The following is an 18,708-nucleotide window of genomic DNA, read 5'->3' as shown; positions in this document are numbered from 1 at the left end:
CCCCATACTCCTCCCACCCCACCACCTCACCCCCGCCCTGCCCCTCACTCCCCACCCCTCCGCTCACCTGCAGTGCATGATGTACAAGTGGTGCTCCCCATACTCCTCCCACCCCACCACCTCACCCCTCCTCACCACTCCCTGCCCCTCACTCCCCACCCCTTCTCACCTGCAGTGCATGATGGATGAGTGATGCTCCCCGTACTCCTCCTGGCCCAGCACGATGAAGGGCTGTTCGGGGCGGCCACCCTCGGGGCCCCGCATGGATGCTTCCACTGGCTCCGTGGCGGGCTCTGGGCCAGGCTCAGTCTCTGTACCACTTGCATCAGACTTTTTCTCTGTGCTCTGCCAACCAGCAAGGGTCCAGTCAATGGGAATCCAGGCCAGCACCCACCTGGAGTCTCCCTACACCACTGTGTATCGGGTCAGTAGGTGTCCAGCCCACATCTGCTTGGCATCCATGTGCACCACCACATGTGGGGAAGTCAGGCCACAGCACCCGGGAGGGCTCCTGGGGCCTGAAGGAGGCGCTCTGAGCAGGAAGCATGGCACTCAGCCATCCATGCCCCTAACCGAGGCTCTGGGCCACCCACAGGCCTGCTGTGTGGTATAAGCCATGGCCACCCCTCCCCCCAGCCAGAGCTGCGAAGGCAGAGACTGAGAGAAAAGGCTAAATGCCTCACCAAAGCCTTGCGGCCCACAAGTGACAAAGCACATGGGATGTGAGCCTGGACCCACCTGGGCAGCCCCCACCGGGGCAGCCCCCTGCCAGTCAGAACCTGTTCCCAGAGACCAAGGACAGTCAGGGGGGCGCTGGACCACAGCTAGCCAAGCACAAAAACACCCCAACCCTGTTATCCCCAGCGCCGCTGGAGGTGAGCCACCTCTTGGGGCGCTTGGTGTTGGCCCTCACACCTACTACATGCTCAGCCAGCCCCACACTAGCCCAGGGAGCACAGCAGGGCCCAGGCTACACCCGGGGTTCTGGATGCTCCCAAAAGGCACCAGGCAGAGCCACTCAAGAGCAACATGGGGCAGAGACCTCTGAACTCAGAGGCCTTTGGTTTCAGCACAGGTGCCCCATGCAGACGGGGCTCCAGGTGCAAATCTATGCCAAGGTGCCAGAGTAGAGCCATTTGACAGCTGAGTCTTAGAGGTGTATGGCTGTCCAACTGGAACCTACACGAGGTGTTGACTGGCCAAAAAGCTCTTGAAATCAGCAAGTAGCCCCACTTAGGAGGAAAACGGTCAAGAAGGTGACTTGGGCGAGAGAACCAGTAAGCACCTTCAGTCAGAGTCCATGACAGACACGGGAGCAGTGTGGACTGCTGGGGAGAGCAGGCCCAGACCCACGTGCAGGAGCGAGGGAAGGCTCCAGCGCCCAGGCCACAGTGCCCACTGGGGATGTGGCCTCAAGCCATTGCCTGCAGAGCCTCAGGACACCAGCAGGTGGCCGGGGAGAAGGGTCCTAGCCATGGACAACAGGCCTCTCCCTGCCGAGTCTCGCTGGGCCGACATGCACTGTAAACCCAAGGGGAGGCGGCCCCATGCAGGGGTGCACACCAATTTCGTCAGAACTCGCTTCCTGGGACATGTCCAGGGCTGGCACCATAGAGCCCCTACTCAGGGAAGTGCTGTACTGGGAGAAGGCACCCCTGACGAGCCAAGCAAACCAGGAGCCGAAAGACTCAGTGTGCAAGCAGCTAAAGCCAGCTGGTAAAACCACACTCTGCACAGACTAGCAGGCAAGAGGCAGGCGGGAGGCAGGAGCAAGGCACCGCCCACCTTCCCGTGTCCTAATGCTCAGCCGTGTTCCCCACGCTCCGAGCCCCCGAGGCCGCCCCACCTGGGACATGGTCGTTGAGAGCAGCTCCTTGCGTTCCTTGCCGTGGTCCTGTAGGCGCCGCTGCCGGTGCTGAGGCCAGCTGGACTCCCCAGCAGCCAGCCCACTGAAGAGGCCCTTCCCATCCTTGGCCCCAGACACCGGGTCCTTGCCCTTGGCAGCCTGGAGGACAAACAGGGTGGGGAAAGTCTGTGCTCGAGAGGGGACAAGAGCCACGGAGCACCTCCTCCCCAACAGCCTGGAGTAAGGGTCTTGCCAGAAGGTGGTAAGCGGGTGGTGAAGACAGGACTGTCTCAGCCAGGTGGGCAACGCCACGGGAAACCTCCATGTCCTCCTCTGCACCCTCTCCTCCCACCGGGACACACAGACCCGCGATCTCACAGGACAGCGATTACAGTTAAGGGAACAGAACATCTACTGAGCTGTGGTTACGAGGCAGGACAGGCCCTACACTGGCACCACGCTGACAAGCAACTGTGTTCGGGCAGAAAACGACACAGTCACCTCTCTTGAGGGAAAGGAACCCAATGCCCTCTGCTGCTCTTGGCCAGGACTAAGCCAGCTGATATTAACACTGAGGTGCTTCTCGGAAAGGATGACTAGGCAGCCAGAATTTTTCATCAGAAATTGTTGGAAACCCAAGGAGCTTTGATGAACATAAACTGGATAGGAGAGAAACTGGCATTTTCTGGCTCCTTTGCACACAAGAATGATAGGGTCAACCAAGATGACAGCAACAAGGAGTGGCTTCCGTGCCCACCCCGCCCCACAGAAAGGAGCCACCATCCCAATCTCTTCCCGCCCTGACCGCCCGGGCTCTCCTCCCAGCCGTCTTCCCAGAGACGGTGATGACCCCCCATCCCTCTCATGCTCACTTTTTGTAACACTCTTAGCAAAGAGACACAGATGCAAGGGGCCACTCAGGAGAGACCAACCGCCTCCCAAGTCATTCACCCTGAAGACCTAAATCAAGACAATAAACTCAACCAAAGCCTACACTTGCTTTCCTGTTCTACTTACTTTTCCCTTTCACTAATGGCTTTAAAACAATGGACACAGATTCCTAGGAACTCTGGGAAGTCCATGCCGGGATGCTTCTCAGGAATGGCCAGAGAAGGCCCTTGTCTGTGAAAGCCAGAACCTGTGTAAGGCAGAAACCTGCCAGAGAAGGCACCTCAAATATGCACTAAAAACACGTGTGAGCAGGTGACTACAAACACACGTGAGCGGGCGAGGAGACTCTCAAGGGCTGTCAGTTTACGTGGAGACTAACCATGCCTGCTGTGCAGAGCGTGTGCTGTTTCTGCTTGTGCAGGGGCCGCAGTGACTTCCACTTAATGCTCACAGCAGAGATCCCGAGAGAAACCCCTGCTTCTGAGATCCCTGGCTTATTTACGAGAAGCAGGCTTCTTAGGCAAGATCAAATCAACAGCCTAGGAAGAAACCCAGTAATAACATTATTAACAATAACTACTAATACCAATGATCTGGGGATGGACTGAGAGCTCAGCTACAGGAAACGCTGAGAAGCACACTTCTCCTCCAGCACAGGGGGTTGCCATGGCAACCGGTACACTGAGAACTTTGCAAACAAGCACTGCCTTAAAGATGAGGACATTGCCTTAACGTGTGGAAACTGAGGCCGTGAGGGGCTTACTTGCCTGACACAGTTAGGGCATGACCGAGCAGACTCACACCCAGACCTGACAGCAAACGCCACGCTCGGAGAAACGTGAGTGAAGCAAGACCCTGAAGTGGACGCGGAGGAAAGTGACACAGCGTAGGTGAGACAAGAAGAAATGCCATCATTCTGGAGCTGAACAACACACCAAACCTTTGACAGCCAGGGTTCAAAGGGACTGCCTTGCTTTCCTGATCTCACAAGCTTTCCACCTGTGAGTTTCCTATCGCTCGCTTCAGGGCAAGATACTTTGCGTTTTCCTTCTCTGACAGGTCTCTGCCTTACCGAAGTGCCAGCTTTTGCAGGTTTTACTGTGTAATCCCGACAAAGCCCTTGTTGTGGGGCCCTGGCCATCCCATCCCATGCCCACGGAGCACGCAGCAGGTCAGGCCGTAGCACAGCCTTCACTGATGCTAGAGGGCAGCAGGACAATGACAAGAGTCCCGAGGTACATGGCACTCCTCACACAGCCGGCCGGCGTGCCCACACCCTGCGATGTGACCCACGGTGCCACCTTCGTTCCATAAATCCACTGATGACCCCCTCCACCTATGGGCCCAGAAGACAGGCAACTCAGCTGAGGAACCCCAGAACTAAGTTGTACTCGATCCACTCGCTCACAGTCTGCCTCCGGCAGCTCGGGAGAGAGCTGTTAGCCTGGCTTTTTCATTCTCTCTCACTGCTCACTGAAGAGGCGGCTAGCCCTGGACTCAGTTCCCTGAGGGTACCTGAGCACATCAGGAAGGGTCCCAAAGCCCCTGTAGCTTGACAAGCAGTCATACAACAGGGCAGGGACTCGTTCCAGACGCCTGGCCTCACCTGAAGCAAAGCAAAGCCACCCGGAAGACAGGCCCTCCCAACACAGATGTCACAGTGAGACAGCAACAGCCTTCTCTTCCCACCTGCCGAGCGACACCCCGGGAACAGCCATGTCTCCAGTTAGGAGGTAAGTGAGGTGAGTAACAGTGGCAAGTACAGGAGTCCGTGGACACTTTGCTTTCTTCAATTGTCCGCATAATGACGTAATTCCCACAACGGTCCCTTGCTTACTGAGTGGGTGTGAATTACGCTGGGACTGGGGGAGACCGAGGACAAAATGCAGGCTCTGTGAACCCAGCAGCAGCTTGGACGCCCAGAACCCTCATGCCCTCCACAGCCACTGCCATCGGAGACGCCAGGAGAGCTGTGAACTGTGGTTTTGCAGTTACTTCCTTTTGTTAAAAAAATTTTGCCTCCAGATTCATCCTGAAAGCTGGGAGCGTACACCATCATTGTCATCGGTTTGGCGACATAATGCTGTGAACGTTAATAACAATTCATAACAACGTAGCCATGAACACAGCAGTTACAGCATCACAACAACTAGGCAAAATGTTGACAGGTGTGAAATTCACAAAACCACTGATTGATCACATTTCCATTACAAAAGCCCACTCATTCTATTCTGTGCTAACCTGGCAATACAGGAGCTCTGGTTAACCACTCGGCTGTGAACCAAAAGGCTGGTGGTTTGAAGCCACAAGCTGCTTTTGGCATGCTTTTGGTCAGGTGTCTGAAGCCACATGCCACTCCATGGGAGAAAGATGGGACAGCCTGCTTCTATAAAGATGTACAGCCTTGGAAACCTATGGGGCAGTTCTAGTCTGTCCTGTAGGGTTGCTATGAGTCACAGTTGATTTGATGGCAGTAGGCTTGGTTTGGGGTTTTAATCTGGCAACAAAGTACAGCTTACACTGTTTGGTTTTCTTACTCTTCAACAGTACAAAAGCAGGAGGGTGCTCTGGCTTGGCAGCAGTATGAAGAGACCACACACTTCATGGGAGCTTCATGGAAAGCAATGTGGGTTATTAAAAAACAATGTCGTTTTATGTTCAAAGCCGTATCTCATCAAAATCAGGGTGAGTGAGTTTGCACTCAGTACTGGTGGGAGAACATTTAGAACTCTATGTGTACCGTGGTCATCAACAGCAAAAACAAACAAACAAACCCACTGCCATTGAATTAATTTTGATTCACAAAGACCCTAAAGGACAGAGCTGCCCATTGGGTCTCCAAGGCTATACATCGTTATGGAAGCAGACTGCCACATCTTTCTCCCATGGAGCGGCTGGTGGGTTCAAACTGCTGACTTTTCAGTTCACAGCTGAGTGCTTAATCACTGTGCCACCAGGGCTCATCAACAGTCATAACTCAAACTACTCACTGCTATCGAGTAGGGATCCCTCCTTGGGTTTCCAAGGCAGCATCTCAACGGAAGTAGATTGCCTAACCTTCCTTCCGAGGAGGGGCTGGTGGGTTTGAACCGTCAGCCTTCTGGTTAGCAGTCAAATGCTCATAAAGGAACAGAGAAAGGAAATGTCTCCCCAGAAAGGGGGACCAGGATGGTGGAAAACCCCACTGCCATCAAGTCACTTCGACCTCACGGAGGCCCATGTGTTTGAATAGAACTGCCCCACAGGGTTTTCTCGGCTGTCATCTCTACGGAAGGTCACCAGGCCTCTCTTCGGTGGCACGGCTGGATGGGTTCGAACCACCAACCTTTAGGTAAGCAGTCAAGCACAAACCGTTTGCACCACCCAGACTGCTTCCCAGAATGGTGAGGGGTCTAGAAATTGTGCCACATGGGTAAATACTTTGAGGGAGGATGGGACGAACTGGGGGTACTTAGCACGGAAAAGAGAGGAAAGACTGGCCTCTCCAAGAAAGCCTGATCCTGTGTAGCTCCAGACGGCAAGCTAAAGCCAGTGAGGAACAAGCATAAGCCTCGGAAACCCAAGGAGGGGTCACTATGAGTTGGGGCCGACTCGATGGCACATAACAACAACAACGTTCACAGCTTTCTAACAAGCAAACAGTCCAATCTTCACAGACAGTGAGCTCCACGTCACAGAGGTAACAACCTGGAAAACAGGCTCTGACACTCAGCAGGAGTGAGTGGCCAGATGACCTTTCAGCTCTCTCCCAACTCTAAAGTTCTGTGGAGCTCTGGTAGCACAGTGCCTAAGGCACTTGACCGCTAACCAGAAGGCTAGTGGTTCAAACCCATCAGCAACTCCTCGGAAGGAAGGTTGGGCAATCTACTTTCATAGTGATACTGCCTCAGAAACCCAAGGAGGGGTCACTATAAGTCAGGTCCGACTCGATGGCACATAACAACAACAACAAAGTTCTGTGACTTTTCTTTCCTTTTTTTTTATTGTGATTTGGGTGAAATTTTACAGAGCAAATTCACTTTCCATACAGCAGTTCACATATACTTTGTCTCATGACATTGACCACAATTTACCACAGTGCAACAGCTCCCCTCCCACTTCCTCCCAACAGTCACCTCTTCCCTGTGTCCATCCCTCCATGTACCCCTGCCCCCTGAGCTGTCTCCCTGTGCATACACAGCCCTTCTTTCTCCCATGATTGTTCTCTCTAAGGAGTGTATTTAACTTAGGTAAATGTTCAACTTATATGTCTGTCTTTTGCTTGGCTGGAAGCCACAGGTGTGGATTCAATTCCAGACTTGAAAGAAGGCTAGGGGCCATAGTCTCAGTGGTTCCACCAGGTTCTATCACACCAGCGAACCTGGTCCCCCTTTTTTTTTTTTTCCAAATGCTTTTGAGTTTTGTTCCACATTGTTCTCCCTCTCCATCCAGGGTCTCCTACATAGATCCCTCTCTGAATGGTTGACATTGGTAGCCAGGCACCATCTAGTTCTTCTGGTCTCATAGTCATATAGGCTGCAGATCACATGCTGTACCAGTCGCTAGGACTAATTCTTTCCATGAATCTTTGGTTTTCTTCATTCTTCTTTGTGCTGGACGAGTTGAGACCCATCATTGCATCTAGATGGCTGCTTGCAGGCTTTTAAGATCCCAGTCGCTACTTGCCAAAGTAGGAGGTGGAACAATGTTTTATGTAGTATGTTATGCCAATTGAGCTTGATGTCCTCTGTGACTATAGTCCCGAGCCCACAGGTTCAACTACTCGGTCCCTCTGGGTAGCTGACTGTGACCAAGAAGTGAGTACAACCTTGTCCCCTGTCAGCTCTACTATACACCTGGGAATTCAGATCCCTGTGACTTTCTTGAATCTCAAATCTACCAGTAATTTTTGGAACAGAAACATCTGTGCTGAGTCTCAGTAACCCACCATCAACTGAAAGAATGAGCAGCCTGACCATGGCTTGCTCAGGCTGCACACCTGTCTGCAGGGCATCTGCACCTCCTCTCAGGGTGACCCAACTTCGTGTGAATGTATTTCAGAGGCCAGGTACATTTCACTGCAGGTTACACATTTGTACCCTCATCTCTTGGCCCTGAACTGCACACACAACCTCCAGTCTCATTTCATCCTCACCACATGACACTTCATTCCCGAACACATGAGTAAGGCCACATTCTTAACCTCAAAGAACCCATTTCTGGGTGTTGTTTCATTTTAAGCTAACAAAACTAAACTCCATCATCTCTAGCACACTTCAGGGGACCCAGCACTCCATACATCATCTGAGCTCATGGAATGCTGCCTGGCGAGGGGTACGGGGAAGCCAAACAGCAGAACTTATGCGGCCATTGTCCGTGGGACTCGGACACTAAGGTTCGTGTTTCAGAAGAATAGTCATAGGCCAAGTGGGCTTGACAGATCTGAGTGGTCCGACCCTCACGGAGGCAGAGATTAGAGCGATTCCACAGTGACAACATTTGGGGTCAGCAGTGGCTCAGGTACCTGGGTAGGCAAGAGCCTTCACAAACAGGACAGCCACTACTAAAACGCATGGAGTGCTAACTGATCGAGCACCAGGCACTGCCTGTACTAAGGACTCTTCTTACATCAGCCCACTGAGTCCTCCCTGGGGATGAATGGGGACCCTGAGTGGCTCTACTGCTGACCTGAATGCTGTCAGTCTGAACCTACCCAGTGGCACTGCAGCAGACAGACCTGGCACTGGGCTCTTGTAAATATTACAGCCAAGAACCCTGGGGAGCAGTTCCACCCCGTAACACACGGGGCCGTCACAAGTTGGAACTGATTTGACGGCAATGAGGCTTTTTGGGTTTAGGGAGTAAATGGAGGCCGTGGTGGTGCAAGGATGGAATTCTCGCCTTCCACGAGAGCCCTGGACGTGACTCCCGGCCAGTGCACCTCACACACACATCAGTGGAGGTCGCTAGGAGGCTGAACAGGTTTTAGCAGAGCTTCCAGACTCAGACCGACTAGAAAGGAAGGCGTGGTGATCCACTTCTGAGGATCAGCCAGGGAGAGCCCTGCAGATGCCAACAGGCCCTTTGCGTGGGGTCACCAGGAGTCAGGGGCCTTCCTGGTGACAGCCAACAACAGAACGTGCATGGGGTCGCCACGAGTCAGGCGCCCGCCTGGTGACGGCCAACAACAGGGAACTAAGACTACTATTATCCCAACTTTGCGTGAGTTTCGGCAGTCCAGGCGAGGATGATAAGCAAGGAGGCAGGGCCAAACACCAACCTTTCCGAGCCTCACACTTCACTGCCCAGGCTCCCGCCCAACAAGCCCAAACCCAAGTGCCTGGAAAAGCCCCAGATGTCCCCGGCCCCTGGGCCAGAGCCACCTCCCCAGGGCAATGAGCAGCTCCAAACTGCTCCGTCACACACAACTGCTCATGGGTGGTAGGGGAGGAGGGCACAGGCCATGGGGACTTACTTTATCTGTAACTAATAAAACGTAAAAAGAGGAAGTGCTCCTACCCAAGCAACAAAGAGTAACCTGGGGAAAACAGTTCTGACGGTCTCAGCTAGGAGACACATTCAGTGCTGGCGTGGACATGAGCTGGCCTCAGTGTGGACTCTCAGCTGGTGTGGACATGAGCTGGCCTAAGAGAGGTTCATTTCAAGCTTCCATCAATGCAAAAGCCCTCTGCAGAATCAGCACGTAACTACTTGCAGAATAAATGCATTGATTTGGAGGTTGTGCTTAAAATGCCTATTCATTAGCTACCCACGCCCTCATACTCCCAGACGCTCATAATTCCAGAACAGTCTGAATGCACTCTTGAGTCAAAGAGCAGTTGTGAACTCTCATGAGTTCACAGGAAAACAGATGAGAAAAGGAGAAGGATCCTTGAAAGCATACCTCCTCGCCTCAATAACCCAAGTACCAAGTACCAGACCCCCGAGAGTGGATGCAGGCACCTCGGGCATGGTCAGGGAGACAGTAGGCCAGGGGGCAAGGGCACCTGCCTGGGGCCAGGAGACCGGGTCTCAGACCTGGCCGTTTGTCAGCAACATGACTGAGACACAGCATCCAAGCTACTCCAACTCTCAGAGGGGCAGTGTCTTCAGGTGTCACTGGGCAGGAGGGCCTGCTCCCCTCCCCAGTGTGCCAAGTGCAGAGGACAAAGGCCAGGAACTGCTGCTCACCTGAGTGCTGGTGGCCTCTCTCTTGGTGGCGCTCTGGGCCTGCGGGGGCCCCTGGGCAGGGGACAGCCTCGAGGGGCTCTTCTTGCTCTGCGGCAGCAGCGAGGACAGGAAACCCACACGTGGCGACTGGGAGAGGCCGGCACTCCTCTGGCTACACACCATGGCTCTGGTCAAGCAGACACATGGTCACAGGGGCACCAGACGCAGCTTCCTGCCCAGGGCCTGGGCGGGGCTCACGTGTCTGCGCTCACGCCCCTGGGCGTGAAGGTGGCTCACCCCGGGGTGCCAGCAGCTGGCCTGGCACACCATGAAGGCCGCAGTGAGGCTCCAGCTGTGCTGGCCAGAAGCCACTGGCCACAAGCGCCACTGAACACTGAACATGGTCCAGATTGAGGAAGGCACACACTGGAACCAGGGACTTGGAGTGAAAAGCACACATGCATGTCTCAGCAAGGGCATAGCGTGACACGCTGAAAGGGATTGGGGACACAGCTGGCGAACTCAGACACATGCTTAAGATCAGCTTCACCTGCTTCTCATTATTTTTTAAAACATGGCTGCTGACAACTTAGCATCTCATCTGGGCTTGCATTCTGTTCCCATGGGGCCATGGGGCCATGGGGCTGTGCAGGCCCGGAAGTGAGAGCAGTTTCTTTGGAAGCAGGGCTGGGGGGGGTGCTCGGGAACCTGCCTGCTGAGTCTGCACCTGGCTCACCACTTACTAAGTGGGTGCCAGATCTGAGCATGCATCATTGCTGTTATTACTGTCGCCATCATCATCACCACCACCACCTCAGGCTTCTGCTGTTGCAGGCTGCTTTAAGGTCACTCGCATACCTCTCTCCTAATTTGCCCACCTCTTTGCACCCTCAGACAGATGCACACTTCTACCGTGAGACGCATCCAGCCTGTGGCTGTCCATCTTCTCCTACACAAGGAGGGCCTCTCAGTTGATAAACACAGCCTATACCTACGACAGCGGTCATGCAGGATGGATTGGCCCTGCACGTCTGCACCTGCAGCCCCTCCCCATATCTGGACCTGCAGCCTCTGCCTGCACATCTGGGCCTGCAGCCCCTGTCCCACATCTGGACGCACAGCACCTCCCTGCATCTGGGCCTGCAGCCCCTGTTCCACATCTGGACCTGCAGATCCTGCCCAGTAAAGCTGTGCAGCTCCCCACTCTGGACACAGCAGAGGCTTGGGGGTTGGGACCAGCTCCTACAGGACTGATGGTAAATGTAGGGGCTGGGGATCAGGACAGTCTGAAGCAAGAACAGTGTGTGTCCAAGAGGCTGTGTAGCAATTCCTGTGGCCAGGAGGAGCTGGGAGGGAGCTGAGAGGATGGCCCTCCCACCTGCCCAGGAGCTGCCTTGCACTCACAGCTCCGAGTCCCCCAGGCGGTCCATGTTGGAGACGTAAGGAGGTAATTTGTGCTGGACGGAGGCCTCACCCTCAGCCGGCTGCTGCTCCTCTTTCCTCAGTCGGTGGATTTCGGCTTGCAACGCGAAGAGCTACGCAGCGTGAAACTCAGTGAGATAGTGTTCCGGCCTCACCTGCCCTCCACTGAGGCCACTTCTAGACAGATCACATCCAAAGCCCACCCTCCCAGCTGAGACGCCCCACACCGCCCGGCCCCACAAGGTGCCTCTCACTTCCTGCAAAGTGTGCGCTGGAAAACGGAAACTGGAACCCAACGGCTCTTCCCCCACGAGCAAGCAGAGAAAAGCCCAAACTCTCAGACATGCAAAACCCACATTTTTCCCTTCTCATCTGGGACATGCTTCTTCCCAAATTTACTGGGAGAACAGCTCTACCCAGTCCTGCTTTGCTTTCTGGAATCTGCAAAATCAGGCTCAGGGACTCTAACAGAAAAGCTGAAAATAGAATTACAGCATTCTTAACATTCTCCCTGGAGAAAACTATCCATACATACACACCCCAAATGCAAGGATTTCAAAGTCCCCAAACCTCAATAGCTTACAATCTTCCTGTTCCCGAAAATATACCCTCCTGACATCTTCAAGGACAGAGAACTTTATGACAAATGTGGGTCCTGCGGCGCCACCTTTTCCTGATTCAACTAGAATCACAGGGCTGAGTAAATCAACAAAAACCAAACTCATTGCCGTCAGGTCAAATCCGACCCATAGACACCCCTCCTTGGGTTCGCGAGGCGGTATCTCTACGGAAGTAGATTGCCCAGTCTTCCTTCCGAGGAGTGGCTGGTGGGTTTGGACCGCCAGCCTTCTGGTTAGCAGTCAACTGCCTGAGGCACTACGCTACCAGAGCTCCCTACAGGGCTGAATAGGGAGAAGTAAATTACATCTGGGATGTAACCTATAAAAACCCACTCCCCTGTCGTCAAGTCTGACTCACAGCCCCTCTGGAGGACAGAGCAGAACTGCCCCACAGGGTTTCCAAGGCTGAAATCTACAGAACTAGACTGCCACATATTTCTCCTACAGAGCAGCTAGTGGCTTCAAATTGCCATCTTCTCAGTTGCCAGCTGAGTGCTTAACCACTGTGCCACCAGAGCCCCTGCAAACAAAACCGACACAGACATTGTGCAAAAGAACTAGGAGCGTAAGACAGACAGACGAGGGCCGGCCTCCTGAGGTGGCAGGACTACAGTCCCTCCTTCCACAGATTCGTCGCTGTTACCAGATGGTTCATGCTGCACACATGACTTTAAAGCTCGAGCCCCTGAACCCTGACACTGGTTTCTGGTGACTCCCTCATCTGCAAAGTCCCACTTCCTACGTGTCCTCCAGCTCTCTGCCAAACCCATACCCAAAAAGCCCGAGAGCCCCCCGAGGCGTGCCCACTCAAACAAACCTTCTGACGTAGGACTTCATTCTCCTCCTGGATCTGATTGGTCCTCTGACACTCCGCATCGAAGCTCAGGATCACAGGAACTGGTGCACAGGTTAAGGGACAAGCCCACCTGGGGACACTGAGAAGGCCCTCCCAGAGCCCTGTCCCAGCGGCACAGCCCAGGGCCCAACACAGGGCACGGCGGGGCCCTGGGGTCTTCACAGCTGCATCACACAGCCTCCTCGCTCTGGGCCACCACTCAAGCCTGGCGGGATTTCCACAGCCCAGGGCGCTCTGCCTGGCCAGCTCACAGAGAGGACATAAGACCAGGAGCAGGTGGGGCAGAGCTAGTACCCAGCAGACTTCACAGCCAGGCCAGACATTCTGCTAAAAGCAACCCCGGAGGCCAAGGCCCCACAGGACACAGCCAGGCAGTCAGCCACTCAGCTCTCCCTGCCCAGGTGGAACCTTCTCTGGCAAAAGCTTACGCTGAGAGGGAAAGCGGGCTGCACATTGCATGGCCACAGCCCACCCCGTGAACAGCCAGCCCAGGGGAGGATATCAGCTTCCTCGCCTCTGACAGCCCCAGCCAGGAGGAGCGGGCAGCAGCCTGGCCTCAGCTCAGGGACGTGCAGCTCAAATGTGCATGTCCTAGTTTGCAGGGCTCTGTTTTGCTCCCGAAAGATCTCAAATGACCCCTGCATTTCCCCTGCTGGACCCACAGAGTCACGCAGCAGCCCTTCTAAGCTAAGCCCCCCACACCTATCTGAGACTCCCCAGGACATAGAGCAGCAGCAGGTGGAAAGAAAAGTGCAGTATTCCCACTCCTCCACCCCAGAAAAGGAGCGGAAACAGGGCCTCCCTTCCTCCCCCAGAAAACGGCCCCTCCCAGAGGCCGAAACCACACCAGCACATGGTCCTCTGCATGCCCCAAACTTATCAGCGCCTTCCAGGCAGCCCCATTCCAGAGACTTCCTGCTCCTCCCTGATGTCAGCCTACAGCAAGAGCATGGGTACAGCCTGGGCCTTGGGCTCAGGGAGACAAGAGGGCAAAGGTGGTCAGTGGCAGTTACGTACAACACGCCCACTTATTAACTACAGGGATACATAGACAGACGAGAGTCTTTATGTGTTCTCTCCCCCCCCCCCATATATACACCACTGTTTTGCAGGAGGCTGAAGAACACTGAGGTCACTGTCAGAGAGTAACTCAGATTAACACAGGCAGCAAGTTCAACCCCACAGGTGTCCTTGTCTGCCACCTCATCCCAGCCAGGACAACAGCTACCCTCGGGGCACTGAGCAGCACACACGGAGAGGGTGTTTTCATGGCTGGCCAGTCTCACCAACAAGCAGCTGCCCTCTTGCTCCTGGGTCTGCAGTGAGAGGCCCCAGCCTGGTGGAGCCCGGCACCGACATCCCACCGTCCAGTCCCACCCACGCGGGTCAGCAATCAATTCCGTAGCGCAGTGGCATAACTAAGATTTACAATCCTGTGGCTTGCCAACAAGAATAACCACAGCTCAGGCAGTACCTCACACAGCCATGACAGTGACCCAGGGCATGGCAGGGAGAACCGGGGCCCTGACCCCACTGTTGGGGGACCTCCAAGGGACCCCGCTGGTGCTGGCAGGATATGCATGCATTGCAGCAGGACGCTCAGGAAGTTGTGCAGGGACACGATAAAGGTGTCAGCCCACTGCCGCGAGAAGTAGGTGGCGAAGGTGGGGTTGGTGTCTGGGGAGGGCAGGAAGGGCAAGGCAAACCAATCCTTCCACTCGGCCTGGTTCTGAAGCTCAGCGGCCTGCTTGACAAAGAACTCCTGGGCCTTGTCAGTCCTGTTGGTCTGCCAAGACATGAGGGAGGGAGTGAGGACGGGCAGAGACAAGTGTGCAGGGGTGAGTCCACATTGCTGCACCACAGAGCCGGGCTATCTGCCTGCCAGGTATGGCCAGATAGCTGACATATGTATGTTGTGATGTAAAGAAATCTTTACTCTTTCTTCAAAGATCATGCAGTTTCAAAGCTAGTTTCAACAGAAGTTCTAAATGGCACCCTGCAAATTAACTCCTAGTTTATTTTCCAATAACCTGCGTGATGTATTTCCCCCAGCCAGCTATAACCTTTATGTCAAAATGCAACCCAGCCACTCAGATCCTCAAAACCACCCCCTGGACTAACATGCTTAAAACAAGAAAGGAAACAGGAATGAGGAAGAAGAGTCAGATGATGCCCAGATGATGAGAAGGAAAAGTCACAAGTCATTAGCCAGGACTGTTCTACCCCTTTCTCTGACATGCAAAGTCCTCCCTGGGGTTACAAGAATGCCTCCTTCTGGATCAAAGCCTCTCTCCACCATGTCATCCACACACACCTGGATCGTATAGATGAGATAAAAGCGGAACAGGCTGGTTTTCAGTTTGTTGATGGTGGGTCTATATATATCCTCCAAGCGGCTGAAGAGCCGGCGCTCCAGGTAGCTCCAGTAATCCCGGAGGGCAGCCAGGTCGTACACCTGCATTAACTGCTGGAGTTGGTCTACAATCTTGTCCACCTGGTGAGAGACCGGCGGGACGGAGAAGCTAGTGAAGGTCAGGAGGGAGTCCTCCTTCACCCCACCAACACAGCTTTTTCCTCCAGCTGTGGTTTCTGGATGTTTACAAATAAAAATGAAATGAGCAAGCTACACCCATTTGAAAAGTTATTACTACTGCAGTGACTGTTGTTTTCCAATGTTAGGTATCTGGTTTGAGTCTCTAGCAAACATGGGAAGTTGAGGTGGAAAAAGTAAGAGTTGTGGCCCAGAAACCAGGTCTGGGCCTGGGTCTTGGCTCTGCAGCTGACTAACTCGACCACCTGGGCAATGAACGTCACCTCAACTCTCTGGTCTCAGTTGCCACGAATTTGGGGAAAAACAAACAAGAGCGAACAGATGGATTAAGATGCTCTCCACGGCCCTCATCCCGGCTGCACAACTCCAAGATTCCAAGGTTCGCCATGTGCACTGATTCCTTCAAATCACCAAAGTGCCACCAAAGTGGCAGGCAATGAGGAAGTAAAACCAGAGTGCACAGTCTGGAAAGACGGTGATTACCAACCCAACCTCCGCATTTTACAGATCCAGGAGAAGTAAACTGATTTGCTTCTGCCCCCTAAGGAGCCACTAACATACCTGGTAGCCTAGTGGCTAAGCAATTTGGCTGCTAAACTAAAGGTCAGTGGTGCAAACCTACCAATCATACCATAGGAGAAAGATATGGCTGCCTATTCCCATAACTCTGGTAGCATAGTGGCTAAGGCACTTGACTGCTAACCAGAAGGCTGGCGGTTCAAACCCACCAGTCACTCCTCAGAAGGAAGATGGGGCAATCTACTTCCGTAGTGATACTGCCTCAGAAACCCAAGGAGGGGTCGCTATGAGTCGGGTCCGACTCGACGGCACATAACAACAACAACAACATTCCCGTAACGATTACAGCGTTGGTAACCCTACTGTGATACAGCAGAGAGAAGGGCAGCCGCTCCAGAACTTGTCCGTCTGTCCTACTGTGGTGGCTCGGGTACTGCTGTGATACTGAAAGCGATGCCACTGGTACTTCAAATACCAGCAGTCACCACAGTGGACAGATTTCAGCAGCACTTCCAGACTAAGACTAGGAAGAAAACCTGGTGATTGACTTTCAAAAATCAGCCAGTGAGAACCCTGTGGTCAACAGAGTACTGCCCAGTACAGGGCGGGAAGACAACAGCCCCCAGGCAGGGCGGCCCTCCACAGCGGTCTGAACGGCAGAGCAGTTCAGTTCAGCGGTGCACGGAGTCACCAGGCCCACGGCAATCAACAGGTGGCCACTGACTGTGGCGAGACAAGAAACCAGGTCTCCTAACCCCTGCTGGGGGCTCTCAAGTCACCTGCCAAACCCCAACATGGGGGCATAGGAACCACACATACAGTATCAAAGCCTCACATCTTTCAACGGAAAATCATGTCAGAGCAGGGGAAGCAGAAGTTTAAAACGCACAAGACGTCTTCCGCAAGTGCAGATGCCACCCTACCCCTGAGTCAGACTTAAACAACAAAAGACACCTGAACCCAGCTAACATTTTAGGCGGCAGACTCATTGCTCCCAACGCCAGCGGACGCCACCCCTGGTCTATTTCTGTTGCCATCTACCCAACTGTGGCTTCGGAAACTTCAACATCGCTGTGGCCAAAGGTGGGGACCAGAGCTCTGAACCGAGAGGCCAGCCCCCTGGGCTCCCGCCGCGGTGATGCTCCCGACTCGCTGGACAACGACAGCAGGTCAGTCCCTTCCCCAGGGCCTAGGTTCTTCATCGGTCAGCGAAGGCCGGATGCAAGATGTGACATCCCACCGCGCGGTGACAGAGCCTCTCCCTCCCCGCAGGGCCGGGCTGGGGACGGCCCTCTGCGGACTCCCTGGGGGCCTACCCCGCCCGCGTCGCGGCCACTGGCCCCTCACCCGGAACCCCTTCTCCTTGTCCGCCTTGATCTCGGCGTCCAGCTGCCGCAGTGTGTGCGTGAAGCCGCGAAAGAGCAGGTACTCGCGGACCAGCTCATCTGTGCGCTCCACCGCCTCCGCCATCACTGCACCAAAGCCTGGAGGCGCCTCGCGGGCCCGGAGCGGAAAGGCAGGGCGGGCGCCGAGAGCATCACATCGCGGCCGGCCAATGAGCACGCACGCCCAAGCACGCCCGCGGCCCCGCCCCTTCCCGGTTCCTCCCCCTACCCCGCCCCAATTTCAGTTGCCGCTCGGCTCTGGCCCGCCCCTATTCTGGGGTCTAGCCCCGCCCCCAGCTTTAATCTCAGCCCTTTGCAGGTCCTTGACCCCGCCTCCAGCCTCATTCTAGGCCCCGGCCCTGCCCTGGACCCGCCCCCAGCTCTGACCCGACCTTCCCCGGGCCCAGCCTCAATCCCAGTGGGCCAACCCTGAGTCTGGGCACCGCCCAGGTCCAGGCCCCGCCCCGCCACCGCCTCAGCCCCAGCCCCAACCCCAGCCCCGCCTCCGATCCCGCCCATAGCCTCGGCCTCGCTCACAGCATCGTCCCCGCCCAGCCCTGGCCAGGATCTCCTGAAGGGCTGAGGGCCTAGCAGAGCCGCTGCTTTCCTGGCATCTGGTTACTGAAAGCGGCGGCTGCCGCCCGAGCCACTCTTGCAAGCAGGGCTGGAATTTAGGGAACTTCCCAGTCACGAGGCTGGAAGGGATGCGGAGCCCTGCTTATTGGCATTACGTCTAGGAATCCTATGTACCCTTAACCACGTTCTCCAGGTGGGGAACGTGTGAAGTCACACAGCGAGGCGTGTCTTCGGAGAGCCTCAAGTTCCCCAAAAGCGTCCACTAAAAAGAATAATTGATGACACAGCCAGATAACCAGGGCACAATGTTATGAGAAAAAAGACAGGTTCCAGAACAGTGTGCACAATGTTTCCAGTTTGTTTCTCACAGAAAAAAAAAAAAAGCGTGTGTGTGTGTGTGCATGGGTGTGTGTGCGTGCCGGTGTGTATGGGTGTGTGTTTATGTATGTATGTGTGTATGAGCATACGTGTGTATGGGTGTGTATGTATGTGTGTGTGTGCACGTGTGTGTGTGTGTACTGTTAAATCAATGAGGAAGATCGTGCACCAAATATTTATAGTAATTTTCTCTGAGAACTGAGATTGATTATGGGGACTTTTGCTTCCTATTTTCTACTGTTTGAAATTGTACTAAGTGTGTGTGTGTGTGGTTTTAAACAGGAAAATAGTTAATACCTTTGAGCTTTACTTTGCCATCTGTAAAATGGTAACAGTCACACCTGCCTTGCTGTTATAATGAGAACTGAGTGAGATAATGTATGTAAAACTCCCGGCACCGTGAACAGCCCCTGTTGAAATGGAATAAACGTTTATTCCCTTCTCCCTCCCTCTACCTGTATGACTTTTTGTATTTGTCCAAGTCGTTCCTGCCTTCCTGCCCAGACCCTCAGTCC

The 18,708-nt window shown here is 54.3% G+C and overlaps 1 protein-coding gene across 1 annotated transcript in view; it reads right to left on the bottom strand.

Moving 5' to 3' along the window:
• The window catches only part of WDR91 (WD repeat domain 91), a 27,962-nt gene extending 10,638 nt beyond the window's left edge, over window positions 1-17,324 (bottom strand). Inside the window, exons 1-8 of the mRNA XM_007952906.1 lie at window positions 17,202-17,324; window positions 15,099-15,278; window positions 14,363-14,570; window positions 12,746-12,828; window positions 11,291-11,421; window positions 9,908-10,073; window positions 1,847-2,005; window positions 170-345 (exon numbers count right to left, since the gene is read on the bottom strand). Coding sequence (XP_007951097.1) covers window positions 170-345; window positions 1,847-2,005; window positions 9,908-10,073; window positions 11,291-11,421; window positions 12,746-12,828; window positions 14,363-14,570; window positions 15,099-15,278; window positions 17,202-17,324 — 1,226 coding nt within the window. The remainder of the gene's footprint in view (window positions 1-169; window positions 346-1,846; window positions 2,006-9,907; window positions 10,074-11,290; window positions 11,422-12,745; window positions 12,829-14,362; window positions 14,571-15,098; window positions 15,279-17,201) is intronic.
• Between the last annotated feature and the right edge of the window lie 1,384 nt (window positions 17,325-18,708).

This window comes from Orycteropus afer, unplaced genomic scaffold, assembly GCF_000298275.1.
Source record: "Orycteropus afer afer isolate SDZICR_OR568_19922 unplaced genomic scaffold, OryAfe1.0 scaffold00365, whole genome shotgun sequence".
Classification (NCBI taxonomy): domain Eukaryota; kingdom Metazoa; phylum Chordata; class Mammalia; order Tubulidentata; family Orycteropodidae; genus Orycteropus; species Orycteropus afer.
Note: the sequence above shows the minus strand (reverse complement) of the source record. Positions and strands in the feature narration are given on the sequence as shown.